The sequence below is a fragment of the Fringilla coelebs genome, assembly GCF_963513975.1.
Source record: "Fringilla coelebs genome assembly, chromosome: 17".
In the NCBI taxonomy this organism is placed as follows: Eukaryota; Metazoa; Chordata; class Aves; order Passeriformes; family Fringillidae; genus Fringilla; species Fringilla coelebs.
In genome coordinates, this window is record NC_140043.1 from 12141743 (window position 1) to 12160195 (window position 18453).

General features: G+C 44.2%; 1 protein-coding gene across 10 annotated transcripts in view; it reads left to right on the plus strand.

Moving 5' to 3' along the window:
- The first annotated feature begins 2140 nt into the window (after positions 1 to 2140).
- ATXN2 (ataxin 2) overlaps positions 2141 to 18453 on the plus strand; it is a 49279-nt gene continuing 32966 nt past the window's right edge. For all 10 annotated transcript variants that reach the window (XM_084217558.1, XM_084217564.1, XM_084217560.1 and 7 more), the window contains exons 1-6: positions 2141 to 2359; positions 8894 to 8930; positions 10545 to 10604; positions 11291 to 11362; positions 11570 to 11720; positions 18145 to 18269. In XM_084217558.1, coding sequence (XP_084073684.1) covers positions 2247 to 2359; positions 8894 to 8930; positions 10545 to 10604; positions 11291 to 11362; positions 11570 to 11720; positions 18145 to 18269 — 558 coding nt within the window. In that variant the 5' untranslated portion in view covers positions 2141 to 2246. The remainder of the gene's footprint in view (positions 2360 to 8893; positions 8931 to 10544; positions 10605 to 11290; positions 11363 to 11569; positions 11721 to 18144; positions 18270 to 18453) is intronic.

Sequence of the window (18453 nt, forward strand, 5' to 3'; positions counted from 1 at the left end):
AACCCCACATTAAGTGACCTGGATGGGTTCTACTCACTCTCTTATCAGACTTCCTTGTGCTTTTTATTAACAACTTCCTTTACAAAGTTGCTCAAGGTTCAGGACTAACCCAAAGGTGTAGAACTTATAAACAGCACCCTAAAGAGATTGGTTCACAGAATTATGAAATATCCTGAGTTGGAAGGAACCCATAAGGATCATCCAGGTCAATTCTGGCCCTGCACAGACCCTTCAACATTTTTGTAGCCTCTTTTGGGCTCTCTATATTTCTTATATTTTTATATATTTCTATACACTACTACAACTATTATTATTATTGCTACTACTGTATTGTTATATATTGTCTTATATTGGTTAAGTGCTTTTTCATGCTAGTGGGTTTTACACAAATATATATAAAGGATTTTTCTTAGCTGCTCTTAGGGATTTATTTATCCCATCACATACAGTGAACCAGATTCCTCTTACAGTAAATGCTCCCAAAATTGGTGCCAGTGGTAACCTTTGGCTCTGCAGGTGCTGATGTCTCCCACAGAAACTCTTGGGCTCCAGAAATCCTCAGAGTCCTTCTCACTCAGTTCCGTGGCTGTGAAATAGTGAAGCATCTCATGAGTTCACTGAAAAGATTAAAAAATGAAATTTCTTTAAATCACTGTCTTTGTTAAGAGTATTTTCAATGGGAAAATTCTTCATGCTGAGCCCATTTTGGGTAGGATCTGTCATCTAGCTCAGAAAGTGTTAACTACAAGGTTATTTGGGCCTGTGAGGTAAAACAAAACAATCAGTTTAAAAGGTAAAATGTAAGGAAAATGCTAATTTAAGAAAGCTGTTCAATATTTTATCTTTTTACCATTGTGTGCTGCCACCCACAACTCTTCCAACTGCATGAGAAAGCTGTTGCTTTAGGAGCAAGGTGTATAAATAATGCCTGCCTAAGAGCACGGCTCCTTTTTATTCCATTGGAATCCTGTGGGATTTCTAGAGCATTTCTATGAATAGATTAAACTCTGAGCATTTCGAGTAACCATGGCTATAAATCAATTTAGCTCTTGGTTTTCAAGTTACATCTGCTCTTACTAATCCTGTATGTGCATTTTTTTTTTTTTAATAGGACAGACCAGGCTTTATTTTTGTGTATGGGTTTTGGTTTGGTGAAATTCCCACTCTGCACCAAGCAGGTTCCACACACAACCACTGCACCCTGGATTTCTGCAGCGAGTCTGCTGATGGTGGAGAGGCAACACGGAGTGAGGGGAGAACTGGCATCTGGAGCTTAAATATTTTACCCATCAGCACGACGCAAATTTAAATTTCTTTACTACGAGGGGAAGCCCTGACTGCTCCGAAATCTGTAAGATGGAGGGGCACTGCAGGGAAAGCAGCCATCCTCCAGCCCCATATTGCTTTTCCCCAGGAGCAGGGATGTGTTTGGCAGCGATGGCTCGGCTTCTCTGCGGATCAGGGCAGCAGCCGCTCCGCGGCTCGGCGGGGCCTGGCGTCCTCCACCGGCCTTTCGCAGACGGCCGGGGCTCGGCCATTTTTCCTCCATTTCGTTGTCTCTCGACTCTTGGTTTCTTTTGAACGATGCGCTGCGGCCCGAGCCCGCCGCCCTCCCACTGCCGCTCGCTGGGGCCCGGGGAGGGGCGAGCGCGGCCGGGCCCCACCAGGCCGCGGCCTGCGGGCCCGCAGCGCGGGGAGCGCAGCCCGCGGGGGCCGTGCGGAGCCGACCGGCCCGGTGTCACCGGCGGGCACGGAGAGGGCTGAGCTGGGCGAGGGGACTCTCCCGACCCCGCAGGGGCCTCACGGCCGGGCCGGGCGGGCGCTGCCGCCGTCCCGCGCCGCCGCCGCCTCACGTGTCCCCCCCCCTCCCTCCCCGCCCCTTCACCCGCCGCAGCACCGCCGCCGCGCCCTCCGACTTCCCGTAAAGAGTCCGCGCCGCCGCCCGCCCCGCGCCCGCCGCCGCAGCCCCGCCGCCCCCCGCCGGCCCCGCGGGGGTGCCCCGAGCCCGCGGGTGTGGCCGCCGCGCCCCCCGGCCCCGGCGCTGCTCTCACCCCGCGGCGCGGCCCGGCCGCCGCCCGCCCCCCCCCGCGGATCCCTCCGCGCCGCGCTCCGCTCCCTCCGCCCCGCTCGCACTGTTTGGGAGCAACCGGCCGAGCCAGCGGCGCCCCGGCCCCGCCAGCGCAGCGCGGACCGGCCGAGCGCACCCAGCCCGGCGCGACCCCCGGCGCTCTCCCTCCCTCCTCGCCATGTCCCTCAAGCAAGCGGCGGCGGCGGCGCAGCCCGCCGGCAACAACCGCAAGCCCCCCGGTGGCGGCGGCCCCGGCCTCCCGTCAGCCGCGGGGAGGCAGAACATGGGCAGGTGGGTGCGCAGTGCCGCGGGACCGGCCCCGGCTCCGGCCCCGGGCCCGGCGCGGGCGCCGCTCGCCCGCCCCCGCCGCCCCCCTCCCCCCCGCCCTCGCCCCGCACCGGCCTCCATGGGCGGCGGCGGCCGGGGAGGGGGGGCGCGGGGCCCGCAGCATGGCGGGGCCGGGGCGGGGGCCGCGATGGCGGCGGGCGCGGCGCTCGCGGCCCCGCCGAGGGGGTTCCGCAGTGCCGGGGCGAGGCCGGGCCGCGGCCGGTGCCCTTCAGGCGCGGGGAGGGCACGGCGCGGAGGCTCCATTTCGGCCCCCCGCGGGGCCCGGGGCGGGGGGCGCCGCTTCCCCCGGGCCGACGTGACCCGCCTGCTGAGGAGGGAGCGGGGGGAGCGGGGGGCGCGGGCCGCACGTGTCGGGGCCGGCGCGGGAAGGGCCGCGAGCGATGGCGGCGGGGCCGGGGGGCGGCCCGGGCGGGGAAGGGGGCGGCGATCCGGCCCCGCGATGGCGGCGCAGCGCCCTCGGCTCACCCGGGGTGGAGGGGGGGGGGTTTGATTTTTAAATTTATTTTAATATCTAGGGATCGTTATTATTTGTAATATTTTTTTTTTTAGTATTTTTATTTGTGTTTTTTTTTTTTTTTTTTTTAATAATGGAAATCGCAATAAAATTCTCGCGGGAAGGCGGGCCGCGCCGCGCCGCTGGATGGTGGCTCCAAGCGCGGCCTCGCTTTCTCCCAGATTTTTGGGGCAGGAATCTTGCAGAGGCTGAGCCCTCTCCTCGCCTCCCCCCCCTCGCCCCACGCTCGCTGCCTCTAGAAGATTGATCCCGCTCCTGCTCTCAGATCATTAGCTACGCAAATCCACTCACATTTTTCCCCTTTCTTTCCCTCAAATAATAAACTCTATAGTGCTGTGAATTTTTCCGGGGCTGCGGGGGTCATAACAAACGATCAGAGCAGGACGTTAACAGTTCTGAAGGTCACAGTCACTCAGAGCAGTTTCATTTCGAGTTTTATTCATCTTCCTCTTCAACTGGACGTTTATTCCCGCTCGGTTTTGTGCACTGGCAATAAAACAGAATTTACAGTGGCCCCATTGTTGGACATCACTGGAAATGGGGTTTTACTTTGTTCCCATCCAGTGGAACTGGAAGCGGAAGAGCTTTGGAATGGTTGAAAAGGACAAAATAAATAACAACAACGATACCTCAGCAGCTCAGAGCACCGATTTAATAGTTTTTACATATGGCATTAGGTGGGACGTGATGTTTACTGGGCTCTGTCCCTGCCAACACACAGTGGCACTCTAGAGGTTAACGTGAAGGGCAACAAAACCGCCAGCTTATTTTTTGAAATTCAGCCTGATGGCAAGCACTTGCCCCCATAGATTTGGGCACGTGAGCTTCAAATTCTCTCCCAAGTTTAAGATTAAAGCCACGGGATTTCTCCTACCAGTGTTGCCTTTCTGGTTCTATTGGATAAATTCCATTTCAGAAATCCTTAGGGAGTTCTGATGGGGCTGCTGAGCAACTGATGTGTTCCCTCAGAGGTGTTCATGCTCTTTCTTTCTTAATTTTTCAAGTTATTTCTGAATGGATGGTGTGTAAAATCACAGTCCCAGACCTGCTGGAGCCCCATGGAACACCTTCAGAGAACTTCCCCTACACCTGTCCTTGGTCTTTTGGGGAGTGCAAATTCAAAGATGGTTCATGCTGTAAATCTGGCCATGTGAATGAAAAGCTGAGTGGCTTTTCTGTTCAGAAAAATGAAGATTTAGGTGGCCTGCATCTTGGTATCAATTTGATGCATTATATTCTTGAATAAAAACTTTGCTATCTCCAGTGTATGTCAAGATTTCTGCCCAGCAACTCGTTTCCCTGCAGCACTAACATTCCCATGCAGAAAAAAAATACTTATTTTTCATGGCTAAGTTGCTCTTGAAAGCTTAGTTTGGGCAGAAAATTCATTGATAATTAACTGTCCTAGGCCTAATTTTCTGTGTTACTGGAAGAATTGGGCTGAGCACTTATCCTTCTACCTCTGATCATGAGGGAAGGGTCAGCTCTGCTCACTGCCTTGTCTCCATGGGTTCACACTGCTGCACATCTGTATTTCAGATTGGAAAAGGGGGTAAAATCTGGTGTGAACAACCAGTGTTCTTTACCATACTATTAATTGCTTTTAGACAAAGGGAAAAATCAGAAATGAAGGCATCCTTGAAGGTGTTTGAGATAAAAAAGAAGGATTGATACCTTTATGATAAAGAGGCCCCGAGTGAGATGCTGTGTTTGTTTAATGTGCACTATGGCAGATGGGCTTGGGCTGCAGGGGAGATGCCAATAGCACAGCAAGCTGTAATTAGGGAAAATGTAGACTTGGTTCACAACTTGCTGCCTGTGCTATCAGAACATTATCTAACATCCACTTTCTGTCTTTGAGTGGAGTTTTGCTGTTATGCAAGCACAGGAGGGTTTGCTGTCCTCTGGCTGCAAGTTGCATCTATCCCAGCCTTCTTCCATCTCCCTCCTTTTTTTGTTCATTTTTCCCCATTGTTATTTTTCCTGAAGGCAAAACACCTTAGGGTCGGGGTTTGGATGTTTCTTGTCTTGTTACAATTGTGGCAGAAGGGATTTTTCATTTTGGTAACTTGCTTGCCTAACTGGACTTGGGGTTCCTGTAAGAATACACAGAGTTACTGCCCTTTAAAAATGGCTTTTACCCATCAAAAAGCTAAATCTGCAACCACCCCATGGTTCAGTTTTTAAAGAAAATGACACAAACTCCTTGCCTCCATTTATTTTTCTTTTTCCTTGACATCCTTTTCTTGAGAGCATGGTGGCCATCCTGTTGAGAGGGAAGGGAAGGGGAATTTCAGGGCAGTGCCTGTTCTGGAGGTCAGCTCACATGTGCCAGTCCCAGGTTTTTGAGTCGCTTCTGACATCTTTGTGTGGGTTTTAGTGCAAATGTGCTAAACTGCTGAGCAGAATGACTGCTTAACCTGCAGGCCTCTTTCTTTATCACTGTGAGTGCACTTTGGGGTGGTGTTACATCCCTGGTTTTGAGTAACTTTTAATTTAACAACTGATTCATGGCAATGTCTGTGAAGGTTCTTCAATGACTAAGCCCATCAAGAGGTTCCAGGTGTGCACTGGGCCAGACTTGAGTCAGGTTGTTCAATATCCAGATGCTGTGGAAGCTGTCACCCTGTGTGGAGACAGGAATTGACATTATTGATGTCAGTACTGGGGGAAAAACTACAGAAAATAAAGCTGCAGGACTTCTTGCATAATCTTCATTTGACATCTTCGATTCATTTGACTTTATAGAGCCAAACACTGCAATGAAATAAAACCTTGCACTTCAGATTTCTCCCTTAGAAGAAAAGCTTTGCCAGCTCTCTGCACTAAAGTTCTTTGGAGTACCCTGTAAATTTGTTTTCCAAGCTGCAGCAGTGTCAGTCAGTGCTCCAGAAACATCCATTCACACTTTCAATTCAAGTCTTTGTAGCTACATTTTTGCTCCAGACCTTAATTGCAGCGTGGCTGCATTTATTTCTTAGTTTCAAAGTGAAGTTGCTGCTGGAAAAAAAACTGGAGACTGTCTTTCCCATCCAGGAGTGACTTTGTTTCCCTTGCATTAACTGGGAAAATACAAATGCGTGACCTTGTTTTGCTTATACAAACACTCGACTTGGCATGTAAACATTAAGGAGGGAGGTGAGGGATGCTGAGGAAATACTTATAAAAATAGAAAAAAATGTGCAAGTTGCTGCTGGGAAAAAACATTTATAGTGAAGCTTTTGGGCCCTGATGGAGACTTTGCTTCTTGGGGTGTAACTGCTGGAGCCAAGGGGTTGGCACTGAGTTTAATTGCTCAGTTGTTACTTTGTCCTGAGTTTGTGACTTTGCCACCCCAAAGCAAAGGGTTTCCAGCTTGGATTTGCCAGGCTGTCCTGCCTTCCCCTAGGTTTACCTTTAACCACATATCTGCAATGCAAAATGAATTTTTCTTTTAATTTACCCTAATGAAAATGGGGTTTTAGGTAGCAGCGCTAAATTGCTACTGAGCCTTCGTGATTCCTCAACCTCCATTTCTTTGTGTTACTCTCCTGTTCCAAATTATGTTAAACATCTGGCAAAACCCATCTACCTTCTCCTTTTGTAAAGGTCCTGAGGGGTTTTTTTCATATGTTGCATCAAAGATGTGTCAAATGATACTTTGAACTTGATTCTTCACCTATTGGAATATGAAACTCAAGTTGGTGGCCTTGGTTTTAGCAGAAGATACAGTTTTAGCTAAATTGTTGCATTAGTAGGATTGGTAAATATATTTCTTTTCTCATCTTGGTGAATGTATTGGGGTTTTTTTTCCCTCCCAGTGGTTTGTGACTAACAGTTGTAGCTGGGAAATAAGAGGTCAGATCTATAAAGAGACCTGATAGATCAGAGAATTTCTGCTCTAATTTTTGGCTGATGTAGAGGTTGGGACTTCTGGCTGATGTGTATATTCACAATCAGTTTGTTTCTTGAAGAAGTGTGGGTAGGAACAGTAATTTTGGAAATGTGGCAAGAGATGGAGAATCTGGAATACTTGGGTTGATGCTTAGAGGGAATACTCCAAACTTTCTGCCCAGTGTAGCAACCCAGTTATTTTCAGGTCTAGGAATACTTTGTCACTAAAAATGGGAGTGGTTTCTATTGCAAAGACGCGAAACTCTTTCACTTTTGATCTATAGCTGATGGAGGAAAAGGAGGATCTTCTGAAATCTATGAGAGCAGCAGATGGAACTGGTAAAATTGTTTGACTTTGACCAAGTTCTGAGTGACCATGGTGATCACATTTTTGATTGTAGTAGGAAAACAAATCAAACTGGGCTGTGGCTCTTATGTGGGGGTTCCACATCTGCTGAAATGACTTTCAGCTAGAGAAGGGTTTGAATATTATGCAAAAATGCTGTTCCTGGTTCACAAGGCTTCAGTTCTCTCAGAGGCCATTTAACAAATGTCAGATTTGGTAAATGGTGAGATTTGCTCCAGAGCAAGCCTGACATTGTGAAGCTGCCCTATGGAAAGTTAAAGCTGATGGGTGGTTAAATAAAGGTTATTTGCATTAGAGCTTTTTTTGGTGAGATTAGCACTCTGCAATATCCTGAAAATGCCTGCTGGGCACCCCAAATCTGCAGTTCTGCCATCAGCCAATGCCCCCAGCATGTGTGATGCTCTGAGACCACAGTTCTGTTGCAGAAGCTTGTTGGAAATGAGTCAGGTGATAGTTTAGTGGTTTTTCATTTTTTCCTCATTAAGGCCTTTCATGGCTCTCTGATGGCTTTGCTTATTTCGGCAGAATTTATTGAAGGTTATTTATGTTCACTGAGAGAAGTTCCTTTGATTTTTTTGACTACCCTCTGAGTTCTCTTTTATAAGGGCCTGTTATTCTGGGGGGTAGGGTGTATTCAGCCCCAGCTTGGTGTTTTTAAGAGCATTTCAATGCAGTTGGCATCTAATGAAGGTGTTCAGGAGCTCTGAGCAGCCTGGTCTAGAGAAAGGTGTCCCTGCCCATGGGATGAGGATGGATCTTTAAGGTCCTTTCCAACCCCAGCCATTCCATGATTCTGTGGCATCCAGTTGGATTTAGATTTCAGTGTTGTTTAGATAATAACAGGCATGATTCTTCAGGTGTCTTTATTGAAATGGTTGTGTGTCAGTAAGGTGAGTCTATTTTAAAAATTGAGGGTTTTTTTAATAGAACAGAAGATTTATTTTTGCCTCACATTCCAGTGAGTGCTCCTGGAGTCATAACACAAATCTAAATCACTATAAGGAGTATTTGAAACTAGGACTTCTTGGTACAAGGGAGGAGCTTAGAATTAAAGCACACCAGTGGAGTTGAAGAATTGGAGCTCTTGGGGACATTTTTAGCTGCAGGGATGCTTTGGGGCTCAGGTGCCTGGAGTGGAGGGCACAGACTGACCCTTGTCTCAGGGTGTTCTGAGCATCCCCAGGTGTCCTGAGTGCTACACAGTGACAGATTGGCATTAGGAGGATCTGGTATTTTTGGGGGAATGGACAGAATTCCTGGTTTTGTGAGAGCAGTTAGAAATGAGCTCTGTAGGTGGAACCTCACAGTCAGGGCTCCTCTGTCTGCCATGGCAGGGTCAGTTGTTTGGGTGGCTCAAATCTGACACAGTGACAACATTTGGAGCCTCCTGGCTGTGCAGGGCTTGAGCCTGATCTTGTCTTTATGTGCCATAAAGATTTGGAATTTGCTCTTATTCTTACTCTGGTTTTATAAAAGTAGTATTTTCTTCATTTTCTCCTTTAATTTATCGCAGGTAGCCCCTGCCTGCTGATGGCCCATGGCAGGTCAGCAGGTTGGAGCTAAACCCAGTGGGTCCTTGTCAGGTTCTGCTCTCTGGGAGTGTTGGTTTTCCCAAACCCATTCTTAACTCTGAATTGGGATGGGTTTGGAATTCTTGCTTGGTAGGAAATGGAGCAGTTTCAGCAGCTCTTTAATCATCTGCCATGTGTGTGTTCCATTGCAGAGGCCGCAGCAGTGGCAAAGGACCACCTCAGCCTACGGTGAGTTTGTGATTTCTCCTCTTTGTGCCACTGCAGGGGAGGGCAAACAGCTTATCAGAATGGCAGATGCTGGAATATTCTCTCCATTTTTTCCTTGGGATACCGTGGTGGGTGGATCCTTTAGAGTGAAATTCAATTTTCTAAAGAGTAGCATCTCACATTCATTTAGGTCTCCTTGGAGGGTGAAGGGGGGAAGGTTCACTTAAACTTCTGACTGCACTAATATCAATATTCTGCATTTTCTTGCAATTACAGCTGTAAATATAAATAACATTTAACTTAAGGCAGTGCTTTTTCAATTAGTTCCTATCTGAAAATTCTAACTTTGGCTTCTCCTTTAAACAGATGACAGTAAGGCAGCATTTAATGAAATAAAAATAACTACTTGGTTTAGCTTTACTATAAAATTGCTGAACCATTGTTCTCACTAGCTCCAATGTGCAACTTTAGTTGTTCTCAAGGCTGTGTATTACTGGAGTTTAGATGTGGCTTGACTTGCTGACCATCATTTTATCAGAGCTAAATTCATGGATCTTGATTGAAAGAGTGCATCTTTGAACTTCACTAATCAAATATTTGCCAATTTGTTGCTGGCCTGGTTTTCAAAGATGCCTAATTTTGGGGAATGGAGCAGAAGCAGGAAGATCTAAAAGAGCTGCAGTTTGCTTACATAAATGTTTATTGAAGATACCAAGACACTTGAGAAAAACTAAAGAAGCTTTGAGGAAAACTGGTGGAAAGGTCATAGGCAAACACTGAACATCCCCAGATGTTGGTCTGGATGTGCTGTGTACTGAGTGCTGAGCACAGGAGTGTCCCCAAACTCGTCTGTTCAGCCCAGAAAAGTGGGTGACTGTTAAAAATACATTGTCAGTTGAAAAACTCACAGTGTGGGGTGAGATCCTAAGAGCTGTTTCAGCATCTCTTGTTTTACAAACACAAAAAGGTACCAGGTATTGCAACAAAACAGCTGCACTGAGGTGAATGTGTCCTCCAGCAGCCTGGGGACACCTGCCCAGCTCTCCCAGTCAGGATTGCAGGTCCTGGTGCTGCCCTGAGTTACTTTGGACTAAATTAATAATAGGGTTTGTGGCAATTTAGCACTCCACAATTTGATGGCTTTAGCTGCTGTTAATGTGTGTAATCAGGGCTGGGAGATGAAAGGATGAGCTTGAGCAGGCCTGAAAATACCTTTTTGCTTCTGCAGCTCTGCAAGTGCTTTATTCTCCTGATGGTTCTTAAAACCAGCAGGGCTTTTTTTGTTTAAAAACAAAGCCCTGCTGACATCTCTCAAATCTGTGCCTATCAGCTGCACCCAGCCAGCCAGAGAATTTCCTTAATGGAGTGACATTAGGGGCTCTCCTGGGATTTTTAGCTTGTTTGGGAGGGTGTTAGATCTTTAACTGGTCAGAAAAAAAGTCAGGGGCCCTCTGAAAATCTTCCCTGGCATGTTTAATATTAATATTTAATAATAAACATTCCATGTGTCTTGCCTGAGTAAGATTTTTACCCAATGTTTCTGAAATTTTCTCTGTGTGCAGATGAAAGCCTGGGTTGGGTGCTCTGGCTTTTGGAATTTTTTTCAATATTCATGATGACTTTCTTATTTTTCAGATTTCTTTTGATGGCATCTATGCAAACATGAGAATGGTTCACATACTCACATCAGTTGTTGTAAGTCTTGATATTTGGAAGAATGGTTCCTATATGACAGGGAATTGTTAATTAATCCACTAATTATAATATAAAAGAGTAAATATTAAACTTTAAGCACTTTTTGCTAAGGTTGAGCTTTAAAGGATCACAGAAATTTTAGGCTTGGAAAGGTTTAACTCTGATTTGCAGAGGTACAGCAGATCTCTTAGGTGCACTGGTTGTATTTTGAATTTCCTGTCTGTAGAGAGGTTCTGGATAAATAAAATGAGTCCATGTGCAGGGATTAAAAACCTTTCTCCCAAGATTTTAAGGGAAGCCCTGACATGGCAAAATGAAGTAAGGCAGACTGTCCCACATCTGCTTGAGGCCAGGATAAGCTTTTGTCCTTATTTGTACCGACACAGGCACAGATTTGGGGTTTGCACAAAACCTCCTTTGTGTGTTTTAACTGGTCAAGAGTCTTGTGAGAACCAAATATTCTCCAGTGAGTATCTTAAATCCCTTCAGAACTGCCCATACACACCCAGCCATTTGAATTTGCAGAGCACAGCAGTGTATTTTGAAATGGGCAGATGCTGAATGAGGAAATTTGGCTAAAAATTGAGCTGTATTTTTACCTATGTAAAGAACAGATTTTAGAAAATCACTGTAATGTTATTTGCCACGTTGGTAGAAACTTATATTTCATTTTTCTTGCATTCTAGGGATCCAAATGTGAAGTACAGGTGAAAAATGGTGGTATATATGAAGGAGTTTTTAAAACCTACAGTCCTAAGGTAATTTTTTTACATTTTGACTCTTCCCTATTGTGAAAATTCTTAATACCAAATAACCAACATTTGATTAAAATGTAAATATTTACTCAGAATTATTTTTACTGTTCATGCCTAGATTTAAAACAGATTTTAAATACCTAGTTTTTGCAAATTTTGGAGGGGATGATTGTGCAGTAAAGCAGTGCCCTGTGTTTGCATTTCCCACAGTGTGATTTAGTGGTTGATGCTGCTCATCGGAAAACTGCAGAATCCAGTTTGGGGCCAAAACGAGAGGACATCCTGGAGAGTATCTTGTTCAAGTCTTCAGACTTTGTTATGGTGCATTTTAAGGATATGGATACCAATTATGCCAGAAGAGGTATATTTGTTTTATTTTTTTTAGTGTTTTGAGATTATAATTCAAGGTTTTTTGAAGTAGATGCTTTAGGATCCAAGTACTGAAGTTCATATTTAGATTCGTAATTCTTAAAGAGTAAAAAACTTCAGCACCTTGTGAAATCAGAAATTCATAAATTAAAAAAAAAAACATGTATTTTTGAGTAGCTGTTTTGCTGCCTGGAAAGCAAAGCCTGAGTGGTTTTACAGAATATTTTTTAGATTCTATGGGAGGGAGACACATTTTTGTAAATGTCATTCTAAATTTCTCTGTTAAGTGTTATACAAGAATCATTGAATACAGAAACTCTTTGGAAAAAGGTTATTTCTCAGAGGTGAGATATATAGAGTCTATACTGAGGTAAATTCTGTGTCTAAACACGCATTCATAGAAATATTCTATAAATGCTCCTGCAAACAAAGCTAGAAATTCTTTTTACATCCTCTTTTTGTGTTTTAATTCCTCCTTTACTCCTTGTACACCTGTAGGTAAAGCTCTTCAAAATACAGAGAGGTGACAGACAAATCTTAAAATCTTGAAGACATTGAAACTGTTCAAATTAAACAATTTTGCAGGCAGACTTCATACCTTTAATGTCTGACCTCCAAGCCCCTGATTATTTTTCTGGAACCTAAGAGCTCATGAGTCAGTTTTATTCCTTGGCAGATTTCTCAGGTTTTGGGCAGCAAATCTCCAGAGTCTTTATGCTTAATGTTGGTGGTTTGCTGGGGTAAGAATGAAATGAAATACAGGTTTTTATGGCATGGGGTGAAATTTTCTCTGTGTACATTTACAGGCTGATTAACAGCTGTCCCAGGAGCTCAGTGGTTATTGGAACACAGGTTTTATTCCCATTAGCAGGGACTTAGAGATGAGGACATTTAATGAGAATTTCTCTCTTCACCTTGTGTTTGTACCTGTTCTTGCCTGATCTAAAGCTGCAGAATGAGAGGTTTGTTGTTTCAAGGAATTTTTGCTTTTCCCAGATGATGATGCATAATGTCAGAGCAAATGCAGCATTGAAATGCAGATAAGTTCCAGGTTCTGGATGGGACTTGGAATTTAAATTACATGAGAGCTGTTTTATAATGGGTTTGGTATGAACATCACTTCAATGTAAATGCAAACTGGGCTCTCCCTCACCCAATCTTTATAGATTTTGAGCAGACTGAATGAGGAATATGCTACTGCTTCTAGGAATAATTGCTCAATGGACATTTTCTAGAAGAAAATGACTGTTTCAGGTTGAACAGTCCCTCAGTTCACTTTATTAGGTGGAATGACTGAGTCTAAATCTCTTAAATACTGGAGAACTGAAATAAAGCCATAAAAACTTGGAGCAAGATAAACTGGAAGGCTGCAGAACTTGATAAGTCAGAGTGGGTGAATTAATCTGCTTTCCATTTTGTCCCAAAAATACATTATCTGGAAATGACACTTGAAAGTGTAACTCAGTCTCTGATCACACCTTCAAATTAGAGCAATGAGGGGCTTTCTGCTTCCTGGGAAATTAAATAAGGATTCAAAAGACTGGAAGTTTGTGAATGTGCATGAAGGAACTACTGGCCTTTGCTGTTGTAAATAAACCCAAATCTTTGTGATACTGGATGATTTAAAGTGAAAACTGACTCTGAACTCCTGCCTGACTTTGGTGCTCCTTGTTTTGGGAATTGGCCCTGCTTGGTGCTCTGGTTACATTTACCTAGGAACAGAGACTTTTGAATTGTCTAACCCTTGATGGTTTTTTTAGCTTTCACAGACAGGTGAGGAGAATTTGGGAATACTTGGTTGGAAAGGCTTTAAAATCATAGTCAAATAGAAGAGCTTTTCATCAGCTCTCCATTGGGAGGCTTAGCTGGAGTAGGGGTGTTGGGGTCTGATGATCCTTGTGGGTCCCTTGTGATTCTCTCTGTGTAGCTTCTTACCCTGTTGGAGGCTTCTAGACTTTTGTGGAGCCCTTGAACTAAATAAATTTCTGCAGAAGATACTGGTTTGAAAATTTTAATGCATCCCAATTCAGTATAAGTATCTATGGATTTTATTCTGATATTTGTTCTCTGCTGGGCTGGAGGAATGTGTGCAAATGGGTTTGGGTAGCAGAGATGTTCTCTGGAATCTGAAAAAGAGACTGGAAGAGGAATAGGAAAGAGCAGCAGGTGGGGAGAAAGGGAATGGGATGGAGTCTCCTTTTAGAAGAAGGAAAACAGAGTTTTGTGTGAAAAGCCTCTGGCAGGGCCTGCCAGGCAGCTCCCAGTGCTATCAGAGCCCTGCAGCTTTGGGGCAGGGAGCTGATAACCCACCCAGAGAACTCAGGGGAGGGAGCAGCACTGCAGGCATGGGGGATGGAGCTGGAGCAGCACAGTGGGTTTGTGCCAAGCGTGACACTGCACCTTCAGAGGCACCTCTGGGGAGAGCCTGGGGTCTGCCCAGAGAGAAATTGGTGGGGCTGCACAGGGAGGGGTGTTGTGGCTGTGAATGTTCCAAAAAGCACTGTGTCCCTGTTTGCTGGGCCTTTATCTGCAGCTCTGTCAGCCTGCACAGACCTTGCAGCTCCTGCAGGTGCTTGTTTGGCTTCCAGAGGAAGGGGAGGGAGTCACCTGAGGAATTGAGGTTTGCTGCAGTACAGGCAGGCTGATGAATGAAACAATGAAACATACACTGGGAAACTCGGGTGAAGCTGTATTACAGCCATCATTTCCCTTTCAGACTGTTCTCTCTGCTCCTAAAGAGGGACTGACACTGATTTCTGTATGTGCAGTGCAAACCAGCTGCTAAAACCCCACTGTCAGTGCAGGCTGAAATGCTTGGCTGTACATTAATATTAGCACATCTTCCTCCCTCACCTTTGAGTGCTGAGATCCTGCTGCTGCTGGGTGATTTGGGCTCCTGATTGATGCAGGGGGTTCTGTTTCTCCTGATTCTACACCAGAAGTGTTTCCTGGGAGCCCTGAACACTGATCAGTCCACAGAGCTGGTTTGCATGGGATTCAAATTTCAGTAAGGCTTTGGAGTTGCCTTTTTGGCTTCTCTTTAAAGACAAGACAATTCAAACATCATAACTTACTGGTAAAGTAAAAGACTTCTGCAATGTTTTTATTGTTTTTTGGCATGCTGAGGAAAACACTACAAATCCAATGAAAAGAAAGGCAGAAGAGAATTGGCTATTTAAGTTTTTCCTTGAATTAGCTCTGAGAGTGGCATCCTTCCAGAGAAAGTGTTGCAAGGGGAATAGCAGAAGGCATCTTTTGAACAAAGGAAGGAAATGTTGGCTCTGCAGAGCCGGTGGTAACTGGTTTTAATGTTTCAAATCAGTAGTAAGGAGTTACAAAACAAATCAGAGTTTACTGTTGAAACCTTTAGGGTGAAACCTCAGTTTACTTTGACTTGATCAAAGCTTCAGTGAGTGCCATCAGCACCTTTGGCACGTAACACTGATTGGTTTAATGGCATTTCAGCTGCAGACTGGCACTTAATTGCACATTTGTGCTCTTCACCAAAATCTGTTTGTGAAAACAAGCATGTTAGACATTGAAATTAATTAAACCCGGACTCTTAATTGCTCTGCTCTGGCACTTTTTTCTTTAACTCAGTTAGCAACACACACTTGAGGAATTTGCCCCAGCTGAGTTTTTCGCAGAATGTGTATTTTTAATTTGCCTTAATATGAATTTCCATTGCATAGAGCTCTCCTTGGGATTTTTTTCCGTTCATAAAAAATGATATTTCACCAGGCTTTAAAGGAAGGTCTTTGATACCCAACTCCTGAGCTTAGGAAATGTCACATTAAGCAGGTACAGAGGCAGTAGGGGCTAATTGAGTGTTACAGCCTCAACCCCTTGTTTCACCAGCTCCCATTTGATCTTTAACTCGGGTTTTACCATGTAGAAAAGAGATTGATTAAAAATTTGGCCTTGTCAAGGTGTCATGTGAATTGCTCCTTCAACAGCTCAGAGATAAGAGGCACCAGATAAGAGGGAAGCTGAGCCTGGGCAGTGTCTTGTCAGTTATTGCTCTGCCAGTCAGCACTTCCAGCAGCAGCTCATGCTTTACCTTCTACTTTATTAATCATCCTAATTGCCACATTTTTGTTTTGGAAACTGTTGTTTTTAGAGTTTTTCACATTCATTCTCAAGTTTGTTGCTGATTAATTTTGGGAGAGGCTTTGTTGGGTTTTTGATTCTGCCCTGCTGTTTGTCTCAGGAAAATTCTGATCTGTGCCTTGAGGTACCATCCTGCTGCATTTAAACTTTGCCTGGATGCTCTTGAGACCACATTGTCTGGCTGGGAGTGCCTTTGTAGCTTGAATTTCTCCTGTCTTTGGGTTTTCTTTGAGTTGTAGAGGTTAAACAGGCAAAGTCTCACTCGTGACTTTGATTGTAAAATGAGAGAGGAACGCAGAGCAGTGGAGCTTCCTGTGCCCTGTGATATCCTGGATTTCCTGGGAAACTCAGCAGTGACTGCACACATCCTACTCAGACCTGCAGCACTTGCTGATAGTGGAGTTTTTGTTTTGACTTGGGTGTTTTTTCCATCTGTATCATTACAATAACAGAGCTTCTGAATGTTTATGTGGCTGTTTAAATAAGAAAATTAGTGGGTTGAGTAGATGAGTCTTGTTAAGCTGGTATTTTATTCACAGTATCCAAAATGGCACAGTTGTGTGGAGTTTGCCTGGAGGAATTTAATAGAAATTAAGGAAACACCCTTCTGAAAAACAGATTGCCTTCATCAGGTGCTGCCATCAGGCTCCTAATTCATATTTATCTAATCTCACTTGAGAGGAGCTTCCTCCATTCCCAGAGATGCAAAAACAAATTTCAGTTTCCTGAAAGACATGAACAGCCTCCACCTTGGGTTTGGTGTGAAATGTCCCAATCTGAGCAGAAATAAAACATGGAATTAATGATGTTTGGGGCAGGAGCAGTGCTGCTTTATCTGAGCTAAGCCATGGGGTATTGATAAGGTAAATGCAGAGTTTACATTCTTAAAAATTCTTAAAAATATGCACTGCTTAACTATGGGTTGTAGCACTGTGTTCCTGTGTAGTTTCAGATGACATTTGAACACATATATATGGTATATATTACAATAAAGTAAAATTTAAAAGCTGTTTGTGTGAACATTTCATGGGATAGGGCTGGTAGTTATTAGACAGACCAAGTACAGTGAATTTTTATCCAATGTATGTGCAGAATTTCACTGGGAGATTGGGTAAAACAGGAATAATAGGCAGTATCAGCAGTCTCTTTTCAAAACATCTTCAGTGATTGTGTAAAAGCTGTTACATCAGTGGCCAACTTCATATGTTGGGAATTCTTTTCATAATAGCTTTAAAGTTCTTTTTTTTTTTTTTTAAGGAAGATTTTTAGATCTTGCCAGAAGTTAATTTAGGCCACGTTTTTCCTTATCTGGCATTGCCTGGTGGTTTGATTTCATCTTTTCTAAAGGCCTGCAATGTTTGCTCCTTATTTTATCAGCAGAATGATGATAGGAAATTTGGGATTGAAGATTTATTTATTTTAGGCTGATTGATTTATTTATGAGCTTATAACACGCTTATTTGATTTTTTTAAAAGTTCTGTATGTAGTTCTGAGATCCAGTTGCTTACAAATACAAAAACTTGGTGAATGGCTTTAGATATGTTTTTACAGCAGTTGAAATACTCTGGTATTATTCCTTTTTAAGTCTGGCTTGAATGCAATATGAATGAATCAAAATAAATGTTCACGATCTTTATTTTTTGACGTTTTTATAATTTTTATAAACAATAGAAGAACTTTACTGGTTATTTACTCCCTTATGTTGTTGAGAACAAAAAGTAGAGAGTTCCTGGATTTTTCTGTGTGATTTGGATAAGCTGCTGCTTGGAAAAACTGTCAGGAGAGGAGACCTTCTGTTGATGTCCCAGGAAATGGGAGCACAGAGCTGATGGATAATTGCTCTGGTGGTATGTTGAGTCGTGGAAATAGAAGAAATTTGGATATTTGAAAGGCAAATTGCATTTTGCCCATTTAGGGAGTTGCTTTCCTGCTTTTTTGATATTTGCACACTATTGTGGTGTGCAGTTGTGTGGGCTGGCTGGAAAAGAATTTTATACAAGTCTTTGGTTTTCTAGAAGAATAAGGATCCTTGTGTTGTCTTTTTTTCTCTTTTTCTCTCCCAAATATACATGTAATTGTAGAAAACATTTTGAAATAACTGAAAATAATTCTATTTTCTGATATGGGAGAAGTTAGTCTGTACCTTAATCTGGAGCAGGCACCTGGCTGATGCCCAGCAGTCCAAGAGAAGGGCAGTGAGGATATTGTGCCTGTGATTCAGCCAGGCAGTTCCTCAGCTCAAAACCAGTGTGCAAACTTACCCAAACTGGTCTCACTGGTCCCAACCCTCCCCACTCTGTTGCAGATGCTTTTACTGATTCAGCCATCAGTGCTAAAGTTAATGGAGAGCACAAGGAGAAGGATCTGGAACCTTGGGATGGAGGAGAGAACACGGCTTCCGAGGAGCTGGAGGCGCTGGAGACCGATGTCGTGAGTGATGCTTTGATCATCTCTGGCCATCAGTAGAAAATGAGCTGTTACCCTGGATATGCCTTGAAATAATTCCTTAATTTCAATCTACTAATGAGCTTTGGAGGAGCAAAATTGCCGTCCTGCATTGTGCTGGTGGATGTTCAGTCTTTGCCAGCAGCTGCCACAGCCCTTTGGAACGATC